The following is a 17,630-nucleotide window of genomic DNA, read 5'->3' on the forward strand; positions in this document are numbered from 1 at the left end:
CCTTTCCCACCCACATGCTGAAGAGCAGAGGAGCAGGAACAGCCTCCCCAACAGAGCTTCAGTCCACAGGACATGCAGATGAACACTGCAAGAGAATGAGTTTATCTGAACACCGATACAACTGCACATTAAAACACCAAATGGTAGGAAATATTTTATATGGATACTGCAAGACAGAAAAATTGAATAAAGATAAGCAGTTTTTATAAAAAGATTTATTAAAAATAAGTTCTTTAAAGAGAAAAGGTGTCACATGTATATACATTAAATTGTCAAAACCTTCATGGGGCTTATAATACAAACTATTCCAAACAGAAAAAGAGACATTCACTTTTTTTTTAATATGTCATGCTTATTGGAACAGAATAGCATATGGGAAGACAAAAAAACAACACAGCACACAACCATTACAAGGAAAACCCTGAAAATGAAGACTACTTGCAAAAGTGAAAGTGAGTAGCCTCATGATTCTACAGACAGAAACTAAGACTATGAATGGCATCTTCAGTTGATAGAGTTCATCTGACAACTGCTAGCTTCCAATTAATTCTTCATTTCTAGTGTGAATTAGCAAATCTCAGCAAGTGGATTTGTGCTTATCTTTTCCAGCTCTATTGCAGTAGGTACCAAAGATTTCTTCTTAGGAAGAAAGTTAGACAATTGCTGGTTTTCTCTTTAAACTCCCTGACAGCCAGAACCACAAAAATAGTTTTTCTTAGAATTATATTATTTTACAAGAGTGTTTTGCACAAGCAGAGGTGAGACAAACTGGCACATGATTCTGCATGCTTCAGATGACCTCAGCTTAGCTTCTCATTCCCAGATGCCATATTTAGAATTATATCCTCACTTCAGTCTTCTGAATTTCCTGGTGTTTAGTGGATATATACAGAGAGCTGAGAACTGCAGTATTACAATTTCTACCCCTCCTCACAGCAGAATGCACTCTAATCTCAGATGTATGCAGGGCTTGCATCTCTTGGTCTCTGCAGCACCCCCTCTAGTCCCACAGTTTAATGAGACCATCCCAGCCACACGTGATGACTTTGGATGTTTCGTGTGGATGCCACACTGCACCAATACAGACTTTGTCATGAGCTTTTAACCTGCTGTAGAGTTTTGTTGTCTTCCAGTCCCAGATGTTCAGTTTCCCATCTGCATCTCCAGATATCACATAGCTGTATTAACAGGAATAAAATGAAAGTTTGTATCATGTGTGCACGACATTGCATGCTATTACAAGCAGCAACTGAGCAACAGTAAAGAGCTTCCTCCAGGGAGCTTCCCATCTGACACAGCCTGCGAACATTCCTACCAGGGAATTAGCTTTCAGGCTGTGCTCTAAGAGCACACAAGTCCTGCAGAAGGTGATCCATCAACTGTGAGGTAAACGTGCTAAGCAGTGTGATTATACCCTGCATGGTGTGGCTGGAACCCAAGAGAAAGTGCCACAAGTTTCTCTAAAGTTATAGACACTTTTTCCTCCAGGTTTGCTGAGATTATTCCCCAGTTTTTATAGTAACTTGTATCTTATGTACATATAGTATAATGTATGGGCATATTACTAAGCAAACAGGAAGAAAGAGATGGTTCTCTGAACAGTAAATGAGGATATCCACACCAGACCTAGGAACTGGGCAAACTGGGTGAGTTCAAATCCCAGATACTCTAGATGAGTGCACATTGTGGGAACAGATCCTGCACACCACGTGCAAAAAGATGGGAGTCAGATGTGGAAGCCTCTCTCAGTCCTATCAGATGCTAAGAGTGAACTTTCTGTTCTGCTGCTTGGCGAGGGAGCTCTGCCCAATGCTGAGCTAACAGGACTGTGCATTCATGAATGTTGCAGGGGATTCAAAAGAAAATTTAGAGTCCATACTTGCAAGTTATAAGATGAAGTTCATTCCCACAAAAACTTACCTCATATCAGGTGAAAAATCCACTTGACAAGCGTAGCCAGCTACCATGTGACCTTTGAAAATTTTCTTTTTGTTTAATCTGAATCTGTTCTGAGCTCCAAAAATCAAGATTTGGTTATCCATTGACTGGCAAGCCAACCACTTCCCTGTAAATGCAATAAACAAAGGTGGTGTCAGGATGCTGCATCTGAAGAAACAGACCTAAGTGGGATGTTTTTAGAGATTTTGACATTTTTTCTTGCACTATCTGAATCCAGATTTTCATTATGTAGCAGGTGTTTAGGGAACAGCTGATATTGTTTCTGCCTGCCAAGAGTTGGAACCTTATGTTTGACAGGCTTTGGGATGCCTCTGCCTACAAAATGCACTCAGGGCTCTACTAAAGCTCTGACTGCTCCAGCTATGTGCTGCATCAACCCCACTGGCTTCCTGTCAAGTTTTAAAGATACTGTGTCATCTTGCTGGTGGCACAATCACATAACTCAATGAGGGGAACCAAATCCATCTAGCTGCACTCTTCCTGATCACCTGTTTTGTGGGTACTCTAAGAAAGTCATCCCCTCTTTTCTTAATGGGAAAATAAGTCTAAGGTAGACTGAGGAGTTTGCAACTATGTAGTATTCTCTGCCTTAATGGAATGCAATTAATAAAGATATTTTGTGACAGAAAAATTGAGGCTTTTCTAATCATAACCTCATCTCATTTTGCATCTTGGCAGTGCATTAGCTCCTGCCTGAGAATCCAGTGATGATGACATGCTACAGAACAGCCAGAACAGAAACTTCTGTCCCAAACTCTGCATATTGGCACTGCCTTTAAAGTGTTTTATGCAGTGACAACATAACATTGGCTGTGCAACAAGTTGATCAGCCTCTACTCAGCCTAATGGGATTGTTAACAGCAATTCTGGCAACACTGTAATAATGGTGACACTAAAGCTATTTAAATTTGGCCAAAACAGATAACAGGAATTTTGCCTTGTTAGAAGGATTTTCACTGATTACTGGAGGCACTAAACAACTATCCTTCTTCAGGATGATTCTAATTGAAGAACATAAACACCAGTGAAACATTAACATACAGAAACACTGAGATAATTTGGGATTTCTCTTATGCAAGAATTATTTGGACTACATTCATAACAGAAGGGAACAAGATCATGTACAACATGAGTTTCTACTTTAACTGTGGCACCACAAGGACTGCTGAACTTGCTTAACACTCTGCCACCACTGTCAGTTCCCTCCATTCCTGCTTTTCATATTTTAAATACAGCAAAGAGCACATGGTAGCTTTTGCCTCATCTGGATGAAGGCCTGATTTTAAACTGACACAGTTACCCTGATATAAACCCTCATTTTGACATACTTGTTCTTTAGAATTTTAAATCAAAACATGATTCAATCCAATCTTGGATTAAGTGCACAGAGTGACTGGGGAAGGGTTAGTCTGAGGTGAAAGGAGGATGCAACACAGCAACATCACAGAGATAATAATCAGTAAGGGGTGCCTATGTAAATAAGGTCTAAGAAGGCAGTAAAGTGTTAACCTACCATTTGGAGACAAAGTCACGGCTGGCATGGAATGCATACTTGGCTCAGCTATGTACTTGAAGTCTACAGGAATGTCCCTGCAAAAGGAAGAAGTATGTGCTTTATGAAGACATGGAGATGTTCCAAAGAGCTGCTTCAAGTCAGCTGATTTATGTGGCAACTGAACCATGGAGAATGTATGGTGGCATCCAAAGGAAGAATATGCAAAAAACTCAAAAATATTATGAATGTTCACCCAAGAGCTCCAGATGCAGAGCCATCTAAAGCATAATCTCAGAGTGTGAATTTACTCCAGTAAAACGAGCCAGAGTCTAAATTAGAGTAATAATTCTAATTGTTAAGAGCAAAATTATTGCACAAGTTCCTTTATTGCCTCCAGTATAACTGCAGCTCTTACAAAGTTCCTATTTAGATAGCAAGAACATACTGACATGGATCTTACTGGAACATCTTACTGACTTGAGTTTTGTTTTAAATCAATACTTCTGTCTCTTTTAAATTCCTCTTTTTAAACATTTTTTTTAAAGGAACAGAAAAAAGGACTCTCATCTCTTTGACATGCCCTTTTCCTCCTGACCTCCCCAAATAGGATGCCAACCAAATTCCAAATATTCACAGCTGAAATGAACACTGAACTCCCAGCTCAAATGCATAAAGACTGTGCCAGTGATGTTCTTAACATACACTGTTCTGTACAAAGGCCTAGGGTAAAAACAAGGACAGTCTAAGCCTTACTCCACAGAACTGCCCTTTGGTTTTGACTATATAAATTGAATTACTAACGGCTTGTGCATATTCACAGTATTCCTCCTACCCTGCACTGGAAGACTGGAAAAAAGGGAAGGCATGTACATGGCATTCTCATTAAGCAAAAGAAACCTCCAGCAGAAAATAGATTTGATTAATGTATTCTGCAGAAAGCACATGCAAAATGTTCTGTAGCAACATGAATTAATACAAAGGGGATGTTTATGACTCCATTGTGTAACTGACAGAGCAGAAGGGCTGCTGGGACACTCGGGGAGCAGAGAGCGTGGGTGGCTGCCTGTCCCAGCTGCCCCAGCCTTGCTGGATGGCAATACAGCTGGCATTAGCAAGGTAATTAGCATCCTGCTTTATTGTGCAGGAAGTTATTTCTCTCATCTCCAGTTAAGCAACACACAGGGGCAGCAGGATGAGAAGCTGCTCTGTGGTCAGGAAGGGACACAAATGCTCCTGCGAGTTAAAATCATTTACTCCTCAGAATAAGACAGGCAACCCACTTAGTACACTCCACGGATAAAAGCATGCACTTTAGGCCAGGGATAACCAGCTTGCAAACAGACAGACCTAAGATGGCCACTGGGCAGCAAATCTGCGAAGATTCCACATCATCTCTGAGGCTGATCCACACAACAGCACAGGAAGTGCAGCCCCTGTGCCACACCCTCCCCAAACCATTTCCAACTCCACTTGCAACAGGACATCAGGTTATTGCTGCAGCAAGGCCAGGCCCTGATCCACTCCCACCACCCAGCACTCCTGCAGACCAACAACCTTCTGGTAAAGCCAATCCCACTGGAAGCCCCGCTAAAGTCTCATCACAGAAGATGCATCTCCAATACTGAATTGCTCTGCAGTCAGAAATTTAAATGCAGCATTGGTTGTTTTGCTTCTCCTTTTACAAATGAAGGCAGGCTCACCTGCTAGAATTTATTCACAACAGCTCTGCTTTATGTTGATACCTACCAGGCACACTTAGGACAGCAGCAGGATATGCTGCATTAAATTATTAGGCAGAATAAAGAGATGCATTTGTGTTTCACATTTGTTTCCAGTGAAACTGGAATAAATAAGTAATGTCAGCTTGCTCCCTTAAAAAAATTACCAACACAGATGCTATCATGGTTGTCCAACCTCAAAACTCAGGTGACATGTTTGTTTTTTGTGACAAATATTTAAAATTTAAATATTTTAAAGTCCTTTCCCCGCTTCATAGCATTTCAAAGGCCGACAAGTTTTAAATATCAGAAATTCTATCTGCTAGCCAAGATTTAGAAGTGTTTTACTCTGGGGTTTTGATACAACTTCTTCCCCAGGCAAGAGACAGAAAAATCTTTTTAACAAAAGAAGGAAAAGAAGCAAGCCAACCCAAACCCTCACTACAATCCAATCCAGTATTGGGACCTACACATAGTGAAGATGTCCCTCAGGAGACTGCATTATCTCTACCAGGAGTCATGGTGAAAAGACCCACTGAGGGGCACAGACTTACAGAGATGACAAGCCTCCAAAACCTGTCAGCATAAAAACTTCATTGCCACTGCACAGTTCTTGCTTTGCTGGCTGACTCAGAGGTAAAAAGAACTAACAGCCTCCAAAGTTAAATGCTCACATCATTTCAGTGCTTACCCAAGCAGGATCAGATGCATACAAAGCACAGATAAAATAATATTTTGCATTTCTAGAAGAGAGAACACAGTATACGATACCCATACCAATTTTAACATCTCAATCACATGAAATGCAAAGGCAGGCAAATTTTAAAGTACTTCCATTAATATTCCTAAATAAACTATGTAATCTACAAGAGTGTGTACTATAATTGAAGTCTGAACTTTCAGCAACTAACCAACTGCAATTCTACGTACAGCTCCATGAAATCTTTGCACAGGATGGATTCTTGGGAAAGGAGATTTAAGTTCTCAGGAGTTCCTCACTCTAAAGTCAGACATGCCATCCCATTACTCATCTCTGGCCAAGTCAAAGTGTTTACAAAACACTACAGAATTCCTCTAGACAATTGAAATGAAGCAATTAGACTAACTTCTAATTACTAGCTTTTAAGGCCATACTCAGGTCATAGTTACGTCCACTTTTTTTCTGTAGGATACTGAAGAAACATTGTGCTGAAGAACATACTGAAGAAAAGTGCCAAAAGGTGCAGCAACCAAATCACTGCTAAGTAGCAAATAATTTTTCTTACTAACTTAGGAAAAGGATTTGAGAAATAATTTGCCAAGGTCATTTCTGAACTCCAAAATCATTCATAACAAATGTGTTAACTTAGTTGTAAGGCATTTTAAAGATCTGAGTCTTGAAATTACAGAAACATGCTTACAGACCAATTAGCATATATCATGGTAGGTTGTGGGGAAAGGTTTTCAAGTCATGCCCAGGAAGATGGCCTTACACTTGCTCTTTATAAAACCAAAGAATTTACCAACAACTGCATTACAGAATATTGCATAGAGTCGAGTTTCCTATCATTTCAACAAGGGAGCCTTTTCTTCAGTGTACAAAACACTATTACATGTTTTTTTTCCTCAGAAGAAAAAAACTGCTACTGGAACAATCAGGTTGCGATGTTCCCATACCAGAACCTTTTTGCCTTTCCTGCTTTTCTCCACAGACTGACTAAATCCACCCACTTCACTATTTATTTGAGCCATTACACAAAGCTCATAAAACAAGGGCAATCCAATCTCAAGGAAATAACAGATTTGTGCAAGCAAGATCATCCTCCCACTCAACAAAGAGGAGACATTCCTTAGCAGACATGGTATTGTAAAGATTTTTCCTTAAGGAGCTCAGTAAATCAACGGGTCTGCTTATGAAGTACTGAACAGAGGCTTTCTTGGAGCAGCATATGGTGACAGCATTTTATGTCTAGCCTCAGCCTGGGTTCCCAGACTTTGGTCATTCCTACTGCTACTGGCAATGATTGCAGACGATCACAGACAAGCTGAGGATTTAGCTGCCTGACTGGGGAACATTCCAATACCACAGACTGGAGTCTCTTGTCTAAGCTACAGGAAAAAAAAAAGCAAGCAGCTAGGAAGAAACTGATTAGTCACAGAACTGTCGAACTAGATTCTGCATTATGCAACAGTTTTGCATGTGTGAACAGCAAAAGGAAATGAATACCTCAAGATATGGGACTGATTATTTCAAAAATAAATTCTCAAATCCTAAAGAAATCTTAGAAGTTCTAAGTTCAAGATCTTAGTATCTAGAACTTTGTGAAAAACATTTCAGATAGGAGTGATCTGTTTTCTCTGCAGGTTAAATGTTAAAAACTGGAAGCCATTTCAAATATTTTGTATTATTTTTTCTTGGACAGACTCTCCCTTTTCTGTCATCTATTGTACTCTTACTGTGTGTACCAATTATTACCAAAAAGCCTAACAGAAAACTAACAGAAAACCAGAATAAAGCTACACTAAACTAGTTACTTCAAACATGGGCCAAGTATCATATAATACTATGGACATCCAAGTTCAAAGCATTCAAAACCAACACACACTAATTGTAATAGAGCAGACATTGCTTTAAGAGTTAATTTAAAGACTAATACACCCTTGGGGAAAGGGGAGAGAGCAGAGACCACTAACAGAGAGCAGTGTGCTTCAGACTGATAGGGTTGTCTTATGTTTTCTTTGGGGAAGAGGAAATCAATGAAGTGTCTCAAGCATTAAGTCAGAACAGTCTTTTGAAGCTTTTCCTGAGCTAGCTAGAACTCAGTACACTCCAGTGGCCTACGTGCTATGTGTACTTCTAAAAATTAACTCTCTTCTCAGTTTGCTCACAATATACTTTAAGGTAAAATTCAAAATTTTAGACTTACCATTCCCAGACTCTTAAACTCTTGTCATCAGATGTACTCACAAACCTTCTATTTTCATCCACAAACACAATGGTGTTGACAGCTCCCAAATGCCTATCGTATTCCTGCACAATCTCACCACTTCGAATATCCCACTACAATTTAAAAAGTCAGAATAAGAACTTGGTTTTTACTAAATACCAGTACTCTTAGAGAATTAAATATTGAATAGACATACCTGTACAATTTTCTTATCTGACATCCCTGCAACAAAGAGATTTTGTTTATCTTCATCAGGATTGAACTTGACACAATAAGGAACCTTCCTGTTGGTGAATCTTGAAATACATTGCCCTGCAACAGAAAACCCATTTATAGTGTATCAGGTTGGAAGTGCTGTGGGCTGATTGGTTGTTTGCAGATACTGAAAAAAACACTTTACTAAGAGCAGACAACACTTCTTTTAATGTCCTTGAGAGAATTAAAGGGCAGAATTTGCCCTGCTCTTTGATTAGACCATCTTTCACATTTGTATGCATGCACCTGCATAAACATGCACACACACAAACTGCTCTGTAAGTTTGTTACAGCTTCCCAAACAACACAACTGCTTGGTACCCTGTATGCCACCAGGACATAACAGAGCATAAGGACAGCTTCACAAGGATATCACAAGCTGACCACTGTTTTTGCAAAACATATCTCCTTAGGATCAGAGGACTTCTCAACAAGAGATACAAATGTGGGCAAGAATTCAAGACTAATCTCAGAAAAGGTTAACAGTAATCCAATTGCAAAATAAAGCCCTGACCTCCCCTCTTAGCTTCAGCCACAAATACCCTCATAACTCCTCATCTGTAACTTACAGGAGACGTGTTAATCCAAAAGCTTTGTCTAAAGAACTGAGCTCAGACTCAACGCTGGAGAATTAGACTTACACCTTTCTGCCTGAAGAGACCCAGGTTTAAAAGAATACTGACAAAATCTATCCTGTATTTTTTTTAACAAACTATTTGTGGCAGAATGTTACAGAGCATCTCCCAGGCATGAGAGCCTCAGACCTACCCTTCAACTCTCTATACCAGCAGGTCACCACCCGTTCTTATTTGGAGTGCTCTTAAGGTTAAGCAAAAGACCAAGTGAAATAATTTTTCTAAATTAAGCATATTTAGGTGTAAAGAGTAATTTCATGCCTGTAAATGTAAACATGCAATTTGACAAGATGTCTTTTTGCTAAAAATTGTTCAAGCATTACAAGCAACTATCAAACTTCTCAAATTCAAAGCTATATGAAATACAGGTAGTGTCAGCTGCACCATTGCAGATAACAACAAAACATGTGAAAAAAGATAAATTATCCTGCAATGAAAGCCTAAACAGTGAACTACAAGACAATATGAAGGACAACTGGAAAAAACCTGAATGCTGAGATATCTTTGCAGTCACTATTAATTGAAACCAGTGCCAAACAGCAGCACCTACAAACAGAAGCCTACCTGTTTCAGTGTCCCAGAGTTTTAGATAGCGGTCATATGCAGCACTAAGGAACTGAGTGCCTGCATTGTTAAAACAGATGTCTCGGACAGCTTTACTGTGTCCTACAAAAGAGAAAAAATGCAGTGGTAGACTTCCATCCATTCATACTTAGAATTAATTAAAAAAAACAAATTCATATTACTCAAAGGCTCTAACAATGCAAAGAGATGAAGAAAATCACTTAAATCACTTATTGAAGTTCTTAATGAGAAGTAGTAAAGAATAATTCAAGTGAGAAAGAAAAAGTAACTCCTAAAGAATAGTGAGAATAAAACATCATAACACCCTCACACCTCTAAAATACTGGAGAGAGAAACAAAAGCACCTCACAGAAACAACTTGATAAACAAGTATAAATTTGTATAAATTGATACACAAGAAGAACTTCAGAAGAAATTTAAACTACTCTAATAAATGGCAACATCTATTGAAAAAGAGGAGAGACAAACACTACGTGAGGCTAATCTTATGGAGAAACATTTAAAATTAGAAAGCAGGCACAAAATATGGGAAATATTAGATCAGAAAATTAGGAATGCTTTCATCTGATACCCCTCAGCCTCAATACTTTTATGTGACCACCACATCAGACTTGCAGTTTTTTTTAGTTTAAATATTGACACAGTAATTGAAATATAGCAAAATGGTAGGCAAATCTGGTTGATAATAAGAATCTTTTGAGAAAAACAGTCACACTATTCAAAAAGAGCAGTCTATTGAGAGAGAACCTTTTTTGAGCCATCATCTTTGCCACACCGCTGTCATCAGAAATAATAGGTGAAAAAAGACTTCTTTCTTGTTACTCAACATATATTCACTCAGTGTTCTAGAAATGTTCCTATTTCAATAGGAGAATCAGCTACTTTTGTTCTGCATTCAAGGTTGCTAAGAAGTTTGTATTTCTCTCTCTCTCTCAGATATCTGCTTTAAAAAGCACCTGTTACATGAACAAAGACTGCACCTGAACCTAAAAAAGATTTCCCATGCTTTTGCACTAAAAACTCAGCACAGATGGAATGACCTATTTAAGGAGGGATCAGACATGAGACACCCTCACCAGTCAAATACAGAGGGTTGCTGTTTTCAACATGAAGATGGGGCAACTTCATGTCAAAATTTTGCCTTAGAAAAGAAGTCTTGCATAAAGTATTCATGACTGTAGGACACTAATGTCTTGTTTTAAGAGTTGTAAGGTGTTACACATCAACATTAAATTGCTTGGAATAATGACAAAGTTCTTAACAAAACATGCATGTTTTTCAGTCCTTACTGCCAAGATCATTCCAAACAGCCATGGGCTTGGATGCACACAAGTTCTCTCTGACAAATTAATAAGCTAACCTAAACCACATTCTTCCAGGAAGTTGTTTCAGACATAAATGAGTTTAAAAAAATCAATTACCAATAAATGTTCGTAGACATCTTCGATCACCATATACTTCCCATAGCTAGGAAAAAAAGGATGGGGGGGAAATATGTCAATTGTTAAACAATAATGATGCTGAAATTAAGTGCCAACATATGTCAAACATCTTTTAAGAAATTAATTACAAACATATACCATGTACTGATTAATCACAATCTATCCAGAAATTCACTAGAATGCTGTCATCTTCCTGTCAGCAAAATTCCCTTAGAATAACTAAAACTCCCATACTATATTCCAACTAATGACTTAAAGTTTTGCTACTAAAAAAAACCCAAAAGCCCCAAAACATCAGCTTTCTGTTGATATATGTTGGACTGAAGTGAGATTAGTTCACACCACAAATGTTTCAGTAAAAGATTTCAGCAGAGACCTATTGTTAGTTGTAAAACTAGGCTTCACAGAAAATAAATTAATACAACAACAAAGGCAATAATGTGAGAAACTTGTGACCTTCTAAATGCTATTAAAAATAACTAACATTATTCTAACACAGACGAAAGGTATTTGGTAGAAGTATGTTTATGTATCCTAAAATGCACAGTCTGTATTCCAGGATGATATAAAATGTGTTCATGAAAACAGAAAAATAACTCACCTTAATTTTGCAGTCCATAGAGCAAGACAACATTATATGCCCAGACAGAGGAAACAATCTGACTGCACTGACACCCTGTAAATAAGAACATAAGTTAATAGTAAGTGGATAATCTAGGAGTTTCTTCACTGTGGATTTTAAGCAGCATCAAAGAAAACCCTTACCAAGACACACCTCTCAAAGATATTAGCTATATTTGGGAAACCTGTAATCACCAAACCTATGTAACTTCACCCAAGTTTGATACGAAATAGCCCTTAAGTACTTTTGCTACAAAAACCCCTCAAACCCCAAACATTCTTAGGAATCTCTAGAATCAGCTTTATTGTCATTCACATTGTAGTTTCAGAAATAACTTCAAATCCTCCCAAAGTCACTGAATAATACTTTACCCTTTAAGGTAGGAAGTCAAAAAGTATATGCAGCTAGACAACTGCAGTGGAACAGGCAAACACCTTGAGCATGTAACTCAACTAATTACATGCAGAGTATGGCAAAGAGGAAAATACTCTTTCCTTCTACTGACTTTTCAGTTTTATAGAAATTACTAGCTGCAGACCACAAATTAAATGGGTTGGTATGCTCTATGCTCACAAAGATTCCTACCTTTGTATGCCCAGACCACACATGGATTTGTTTCTTTGGAAGATAGCACTTCTCAGGTGGTACTGTAGAACGGAGATTAACCCCAACATCTTGAGGGACATGAAGATAAGATCTCCCCTGATAGTCATACATTTCTTTAACTGAAAAGGTAAACAGAGAATTCTGAGAATCCATATTTTAAGAGGTTATAATCTTTGAAAGGCTTAATAACTCACACAATTAGAGTTTTCTCAACATAGCTGCTCTGCTATAGAGCAAGAGGTGAGAGAGGGGGTATAAGAAAAACCAGCTTCCTCATACAGATGGAGAATCTTATTTGACATCAGTTATACTCAAATTATGTCAATTCAGCAAAGTCTGCTTGGAACCTTACAATCCAAACATGAAGAAAATCTTTCTCTTACCTATTTTACTCATCATCAAACAGCAAGAGAGTTCCCCTGACCAAAAAGACTTCGCTTACACTAACGCTCCATAGATTAAACCGTGCAACTCTAACCCTGACATTTGCTTGCAACTCACATTCTGGCCAACTCTGTGCTGGGTCAGTCATGTCAACAGAATTACAAAAAAAGGAAAAAAAGATTCATTTGGCCAGCATGAACCAATATTGGTCAGCAGCAGCCAACAACTGCTCTTTAGCTAGAATTAAGAAGTGATTGGACAGTCAGAAACACAGGGATGCATTGTGCAGGAAATGGATTATTTCAGAGTAGACGTATGTTGGGTAGTCATGACAATAAACTGCGCACTGATTAAATTCATTTCTCAGTTACTGGAATGTTATGGAGTTTTGGTTGTACTCTTGCACAGTATCTATGCATACACACATCTTCAAAATGGAGTATTTCTGGAATGTTTGCATGTGAGATCACAGTTTATAGGCAAGGTCTTTCACTGTGAAATTTCAGGTAGAGAGCATGCAAACTTGGATACAAAATAATTAGCCCATAGGAGGCTCAATGGCTAAAATTTCATGTTTGTTATGTTCACTGCTATAAATACCATCATGATCTACTACACATAAACAGAACAATGTTCTAATGCCAGCAATGCTTTTCTCACAGTCACTTCTTCCTCAATGCACATTAGAAAGGATGCTCACAGCTCCTGTGTGTGAGCCTGGCTGTAGAAACTGGCACACAAAGGGAGACCCTGTCTACCAAACTAGCCACACCAAGGGCTGTTTTGTATGCACACAGTTGAAGTAAGAGCTTCAAAAAATTACTGAGTTCTACTTAATTACCAAACCATTTTCTTTGAAGGTAACCCATACTACAGGCTTCTCTAGGGTAATTAATTGATACACAATTATTCATAATATGACAGCAAGAACATTTACATTAAAAATTGAGGAAGTGTAAAGTCCAAGTGATTTTCTAAATTGTTCATAAACCATAACTCAGAGCACTACCTGCTGATGAAAATACTGACACATAAAACTACAATAATTCTGAAGCTGGAACTAAGCCAAACCCATAACTTCAAAATGTTTGCTCTGTGAAACAGAAAAAAGATACGTGCATCTAGTAACACTGAAAATAAATAAATAAAACCAATACCCTGAAAAATTATATTTCCACACTGCTCTTCACAGTACGAAGTGGAATTAGTCCAAGTTTATATCTTTCCCTGTCCTTTATGCTTTTGCCTGTGAGTGCTGTTATCTCCAATACAGAAACATCAACGTGCTGAGGCTGGCTGCCATCCTCACTAATTAACACAGCAGGCAAGAAAACACAGTGAGCTAGAAAATGAGAACAGCCAGGAAGATGCCATTACCATGTAATATAGTCTTCTCCTCTCCAGGTTTATCATCTTCTAGTTTTCCTCTCTTCTGCCTCTTAGCTGTTATTTCATCCAACTCCTTCTGCTCTTCCTGGAAAAAAATAAAACATGATCTCTTAAAAAGTCAGCATTCAGAACCACATCACAAAATCCAGAACTGCACTATTGTTTACTCACTATTAAGAAGATATTTATTTGCTAAACAAGATTAGAAATATTTCTAAGCATCAATAAAGAGAATACCCCTATCAAAACCATAAAGGCCTGGAAGACTATGTACACTGAAAAGAACAAATATATTTTTAGTCACAGACTAAAACTAAGCATTGACTGGACAAGAAGGATATCTGTTGGCTGGACGGTTCAGGGTGTGTGCATTTGTGTGTGTGATATTGGGGGTTTTAATTTGCCATTTGCTTTCAAAAAAAGTTTTATTTTAACTTTTTTTTCCCCCGAAGCTGTTTCTTTTAATCAGACTCTACACACAGATTGAATTAATTTTATTTGCAAAAAGTGTTCCAAATAATTGAAGGCAGAATATCTGGAACATTTTATTTGGATATGTCACCCAAAATGTTTCTAATTACCCCAAAGCATAGCATGGATCTGCTTGGACAAGCACTAGTGCAACTGGATCTCTGTTGAAACCACTGCCATGTACTGACAATTTGTATCCATTTTGTTAAAGCAGGACTTACTTCTGATGGTTTGGCTACTTCTTTTTCATCAACATACTTCGCCCATGGTCCCAGAAACCCATCAATATTAGATGCATCATTCTCCTTGAATTTCTTCCTCTTTTCAATTTTCCTCTGTCCTGTTTCAAACACTGTTAAACCTGAAGAAGGAAACAACACACTGACTAACTGCTAACACAGCATACATCAGAGGTTACACCATAGTCAGTTTAGAAGAAAAAGCCACCACCACTGCTCCTTTCAATATAAAGGACAACATGGAAAAAGTATTTGATCAAAATTGGCCAAAGCATTGCTCACTTCTCCAGCTATGAACACCGCTAACTATGTGCAGTAACAGAGTAACACTTTAACTGTGTATCCTTGCTAGTTAGAATATTTAACCAGGCATGTACCATAAATTTTTAACAGTAAGTCTGCAGACTGCATGAATACATCAATTTTCATGATTTAAATAGTGTAGTCTTTGAAAGTAAAGTCTTCCTGGCTTCTGATTCCTCTGAACCCTCTCAGTTTGAAAAAAAACAGCCCCAAAATGAAAATAAGACAAGTGCCCCAAAACCCCAACCCCAACTGTGTATTTTAATTTAGAAAAAAATAACAGAATTATAGAATGGTTTGGGTTGAAAGTGACCTTTAATGGTCACCTACTCCAACCACGTCGCAATAAGCAGCAACATCTTCAACAAGATCAGGTTGCTCAGAGCCCTGTCCAACCTGAACTTGAATGTTTCGAGGGATGAGGCATCCACTACCTGTCTGGGCAACTTGTTCTAGTGTTTCACCAACCACATTGTAAAAAATTTCTTCCTTATGACTTAGTCTGAATCTGTCCTCTTTTAGCTTAAAATCATTACCCTTGTCCTATTGTTACAGGCCCTCTTAAAAAGTCTGTCACTATTGACAGTCATCTCCCTCCAAACACTATCATCTTCTTTCATAGAAATACTAGCTTTTCACAAATATTGCACAGAATTTAATGTGTCAAAACCACTATACAATATGGATATGGGAGGGGAAAAACCCTGTAGGTAATTATTTTAACATATTTTAAGTTTTCCAAGCTTGTATATACAATTATGTTCAGTTTCCAAAAAATGTTTTTCTGCAGCAGCAGTAATATTCATCTAGTACAAAAGAGACAAAAGAAGCTTTACACAAACAAGGGGAAAATAGGCAATGTAAAAAGTTAAGTGGTGATCAGAAGGAATCACATTAATCAAGGGTTTTCTTAAAATGAAGTATGAAATTCCATTATGAAAAGGGTTTTTTAAAATGGTTTAATCTTAGTTATTTCCTTCTTTGGAAGGAAAGACTGAAATAAGCTTGGATATATTCTGAGGAAAAGGACACAGAAATAAAGATCCTTTGTATACCCTTGTGAATAGGATATTTGAAAAAGACATGCAAGGGAAAGCATAACCATGACATTTACACAGGTACAGTTTTCCAATGCAAACGAGTCCCTTTGAGTGTTAAATATCTTGTATCAAAGTATTAATTACAAAGCCCATGCCTCTGGTATCAATCCCCCCAGTGGCATGCCGTGCTGTTACCATTTGGCAACCTTCCAGTGGTTTTTCTTTTCCAAATAACCCAAAGAGCTTAACTTTGCTAAGCAGAGATAACATGCAGCCCCCAACAGGAGTGCCAGAGGTTGCACACAGAGTGATCAGTTTGCTCCTGAGGAGCAGCTTTGGTGATTAGCTCAACAGACAGCTATCCTAATGCAGACACATGACAATGTTAGCTTACACAGAATTTAAGAGAATAAAAAAGCTGTTTCAAATAGTACTGATAAATTGTATTCATGCAACGGCACATTACAAATCCTATTCTGAAATTTGTCATGACAACCTGAATCATTTGCTACTTCAAGAAAACAAAACACTCCAATATCTCTCTTTCCCCTCTGCATCAAAATTGCAAAACATTTCTTCTTTATTGTGTTCTTGGACATGGGTAAGTCTCACATAATACTTTCCTTTGCTAATACCCATTAGTAAAGAAGCAATGAAAACAATTTAAAAATGCAAGTAATTTATACAAGATTCTGAATTAACTACCTTGATTTTTTTCAGCTTCTTCTACAGAACCAATATATTTGGTAGCAGCTTCAGGGTTATCTACAGAGGGATCTAATGCATAACCTGGAACAAGAGGAAAAAAATACTGTTATTTCAAGCTTTTCAGTTTTGTACAACTTTTACTACTCTGTCCCTCTGCAAATTCTTTCCTGTTTACTCTGAACAAGCTGGGGATGATGAAAGATTGAAACTTTGAAATCCCATTAACTTTTCAGTTGGCCTGAGTATAAAGATGACTATGAGATAGTACCATGAGGCCCTCGAGTACATACTGCTATCAGAATTCTTACATTTGCACAGCACAGAGAAATAAAGAAATGTAACAGGCAACAGTTAACAACATAAGATACACAAGATACAAAGGGTGGGTAATCACAAGAAGCCAAGTAACAGAATCTGGTGGGCAAGGACCCCAGGACGCCCCTGCTCCGAGTGAGGTCCACGCTGAATTCAGGCCAGTGTGCTGCAATGCAAAGAGATTTTGAAGTGCCATGGCAACCTATTCTTGTAGTAACATAGCATAAGGAAAAGACTAGCTCAAAATCTTATGTCAGTGCACTCAATGTTAAATGGATGCTGCTTTAGTGCAGGGCACTGCTCCTTGGTTTGCAAAGCCAGTGAGTCACGTGGGAAGCAGCCAGTGCTGCTGCATACACAGAGCCCTCTGGCTTCAGGAGCAGCCTTCTGCTCTGCCCACTACTTCTGCTGGTCAGAGACTGTCATCTCTGGCAGCCCTGGGGTGGCAGCAGCTGGGAGGCAGAGGATAGAGATGGAGGAAAAAATAATTGAAGTTTTCTAGGGATTTGTGTGTATTCTGTCTCCCAGAGCAAAAGT

The 17,630-nt window shown here is 38.3% G+C and overlaps 1 protein-coding gene across 1 annotated transcript in view; it reads right to left on the reverse strand.

Annotated features, from left to right (window-relative positions):
• Positions 1-192: 192 nt before the first annotated feature.
• The window catches only part of CDC40 (cell division cycle 40), a 35,286-nt gene continuing 17,848 nt past the window's right edge, over positions 193-17,630 (reverse strand). Inside the window, exons 4-15 of the mRNA XM_058021528.1 lie at positions 16,776-16,859; positions 14,710-14,849; positions 14,006-14,102; positions 12,224-12,363; positions 11,618-11,692; positions 10,996-11,041; positions 9,554-9,655; positions 8,296-8,411; positions 8,079-8,212; positions 3,473-3,549; positions 1,921-2,065; positions 193-1,178 (exon numbers count right to left, since the gene is read on the reverse strand). Of these exons, the coding sequence (XP_057877511.1) occupies positions 1,001-1,178; positions 1,921-2,065; positions 3,473-3,549; positions 8,079-8,212; positions 8,296-8,411; positions 9,554-9,655; positions 10,996-11,041; positions 11,618-11,692; positions 12,224-12,363; positions 14,006-14,102; positions 14,710-14,849; positions 16,776-16,859 (1,334 nt within the window). The 3' untranslated portion in view covers positions 193-1,000. The remainder of the gene's footprint in view (positions 1,179-1,920; positions 2,066-3,472; positions 3,550-8,078; positions 8,213-8,295; positions 8,412-9,553; positions 9,656-10,995; positions 11,042-11,617; positions 11,693-12,223; positions 12,364-14,005; positions 14,103-14,709; positions 14,850-16,775; positions 16,860-17,630) is intronic.

This window comes from Melospiza georgiana, chromosome 3 (genome assembly GCF_028018845.1).
Source record: "Melospiza georgiana isolate bMelGeo1 chromosome 3, bMelGeo1.pri, whole genome shotgun sequence".
NCBI lineage: Eukaryota > Metazoa > Chordata > Aves > Passeriformes > Passerellidae > Melospiza > Melospiza georgiana.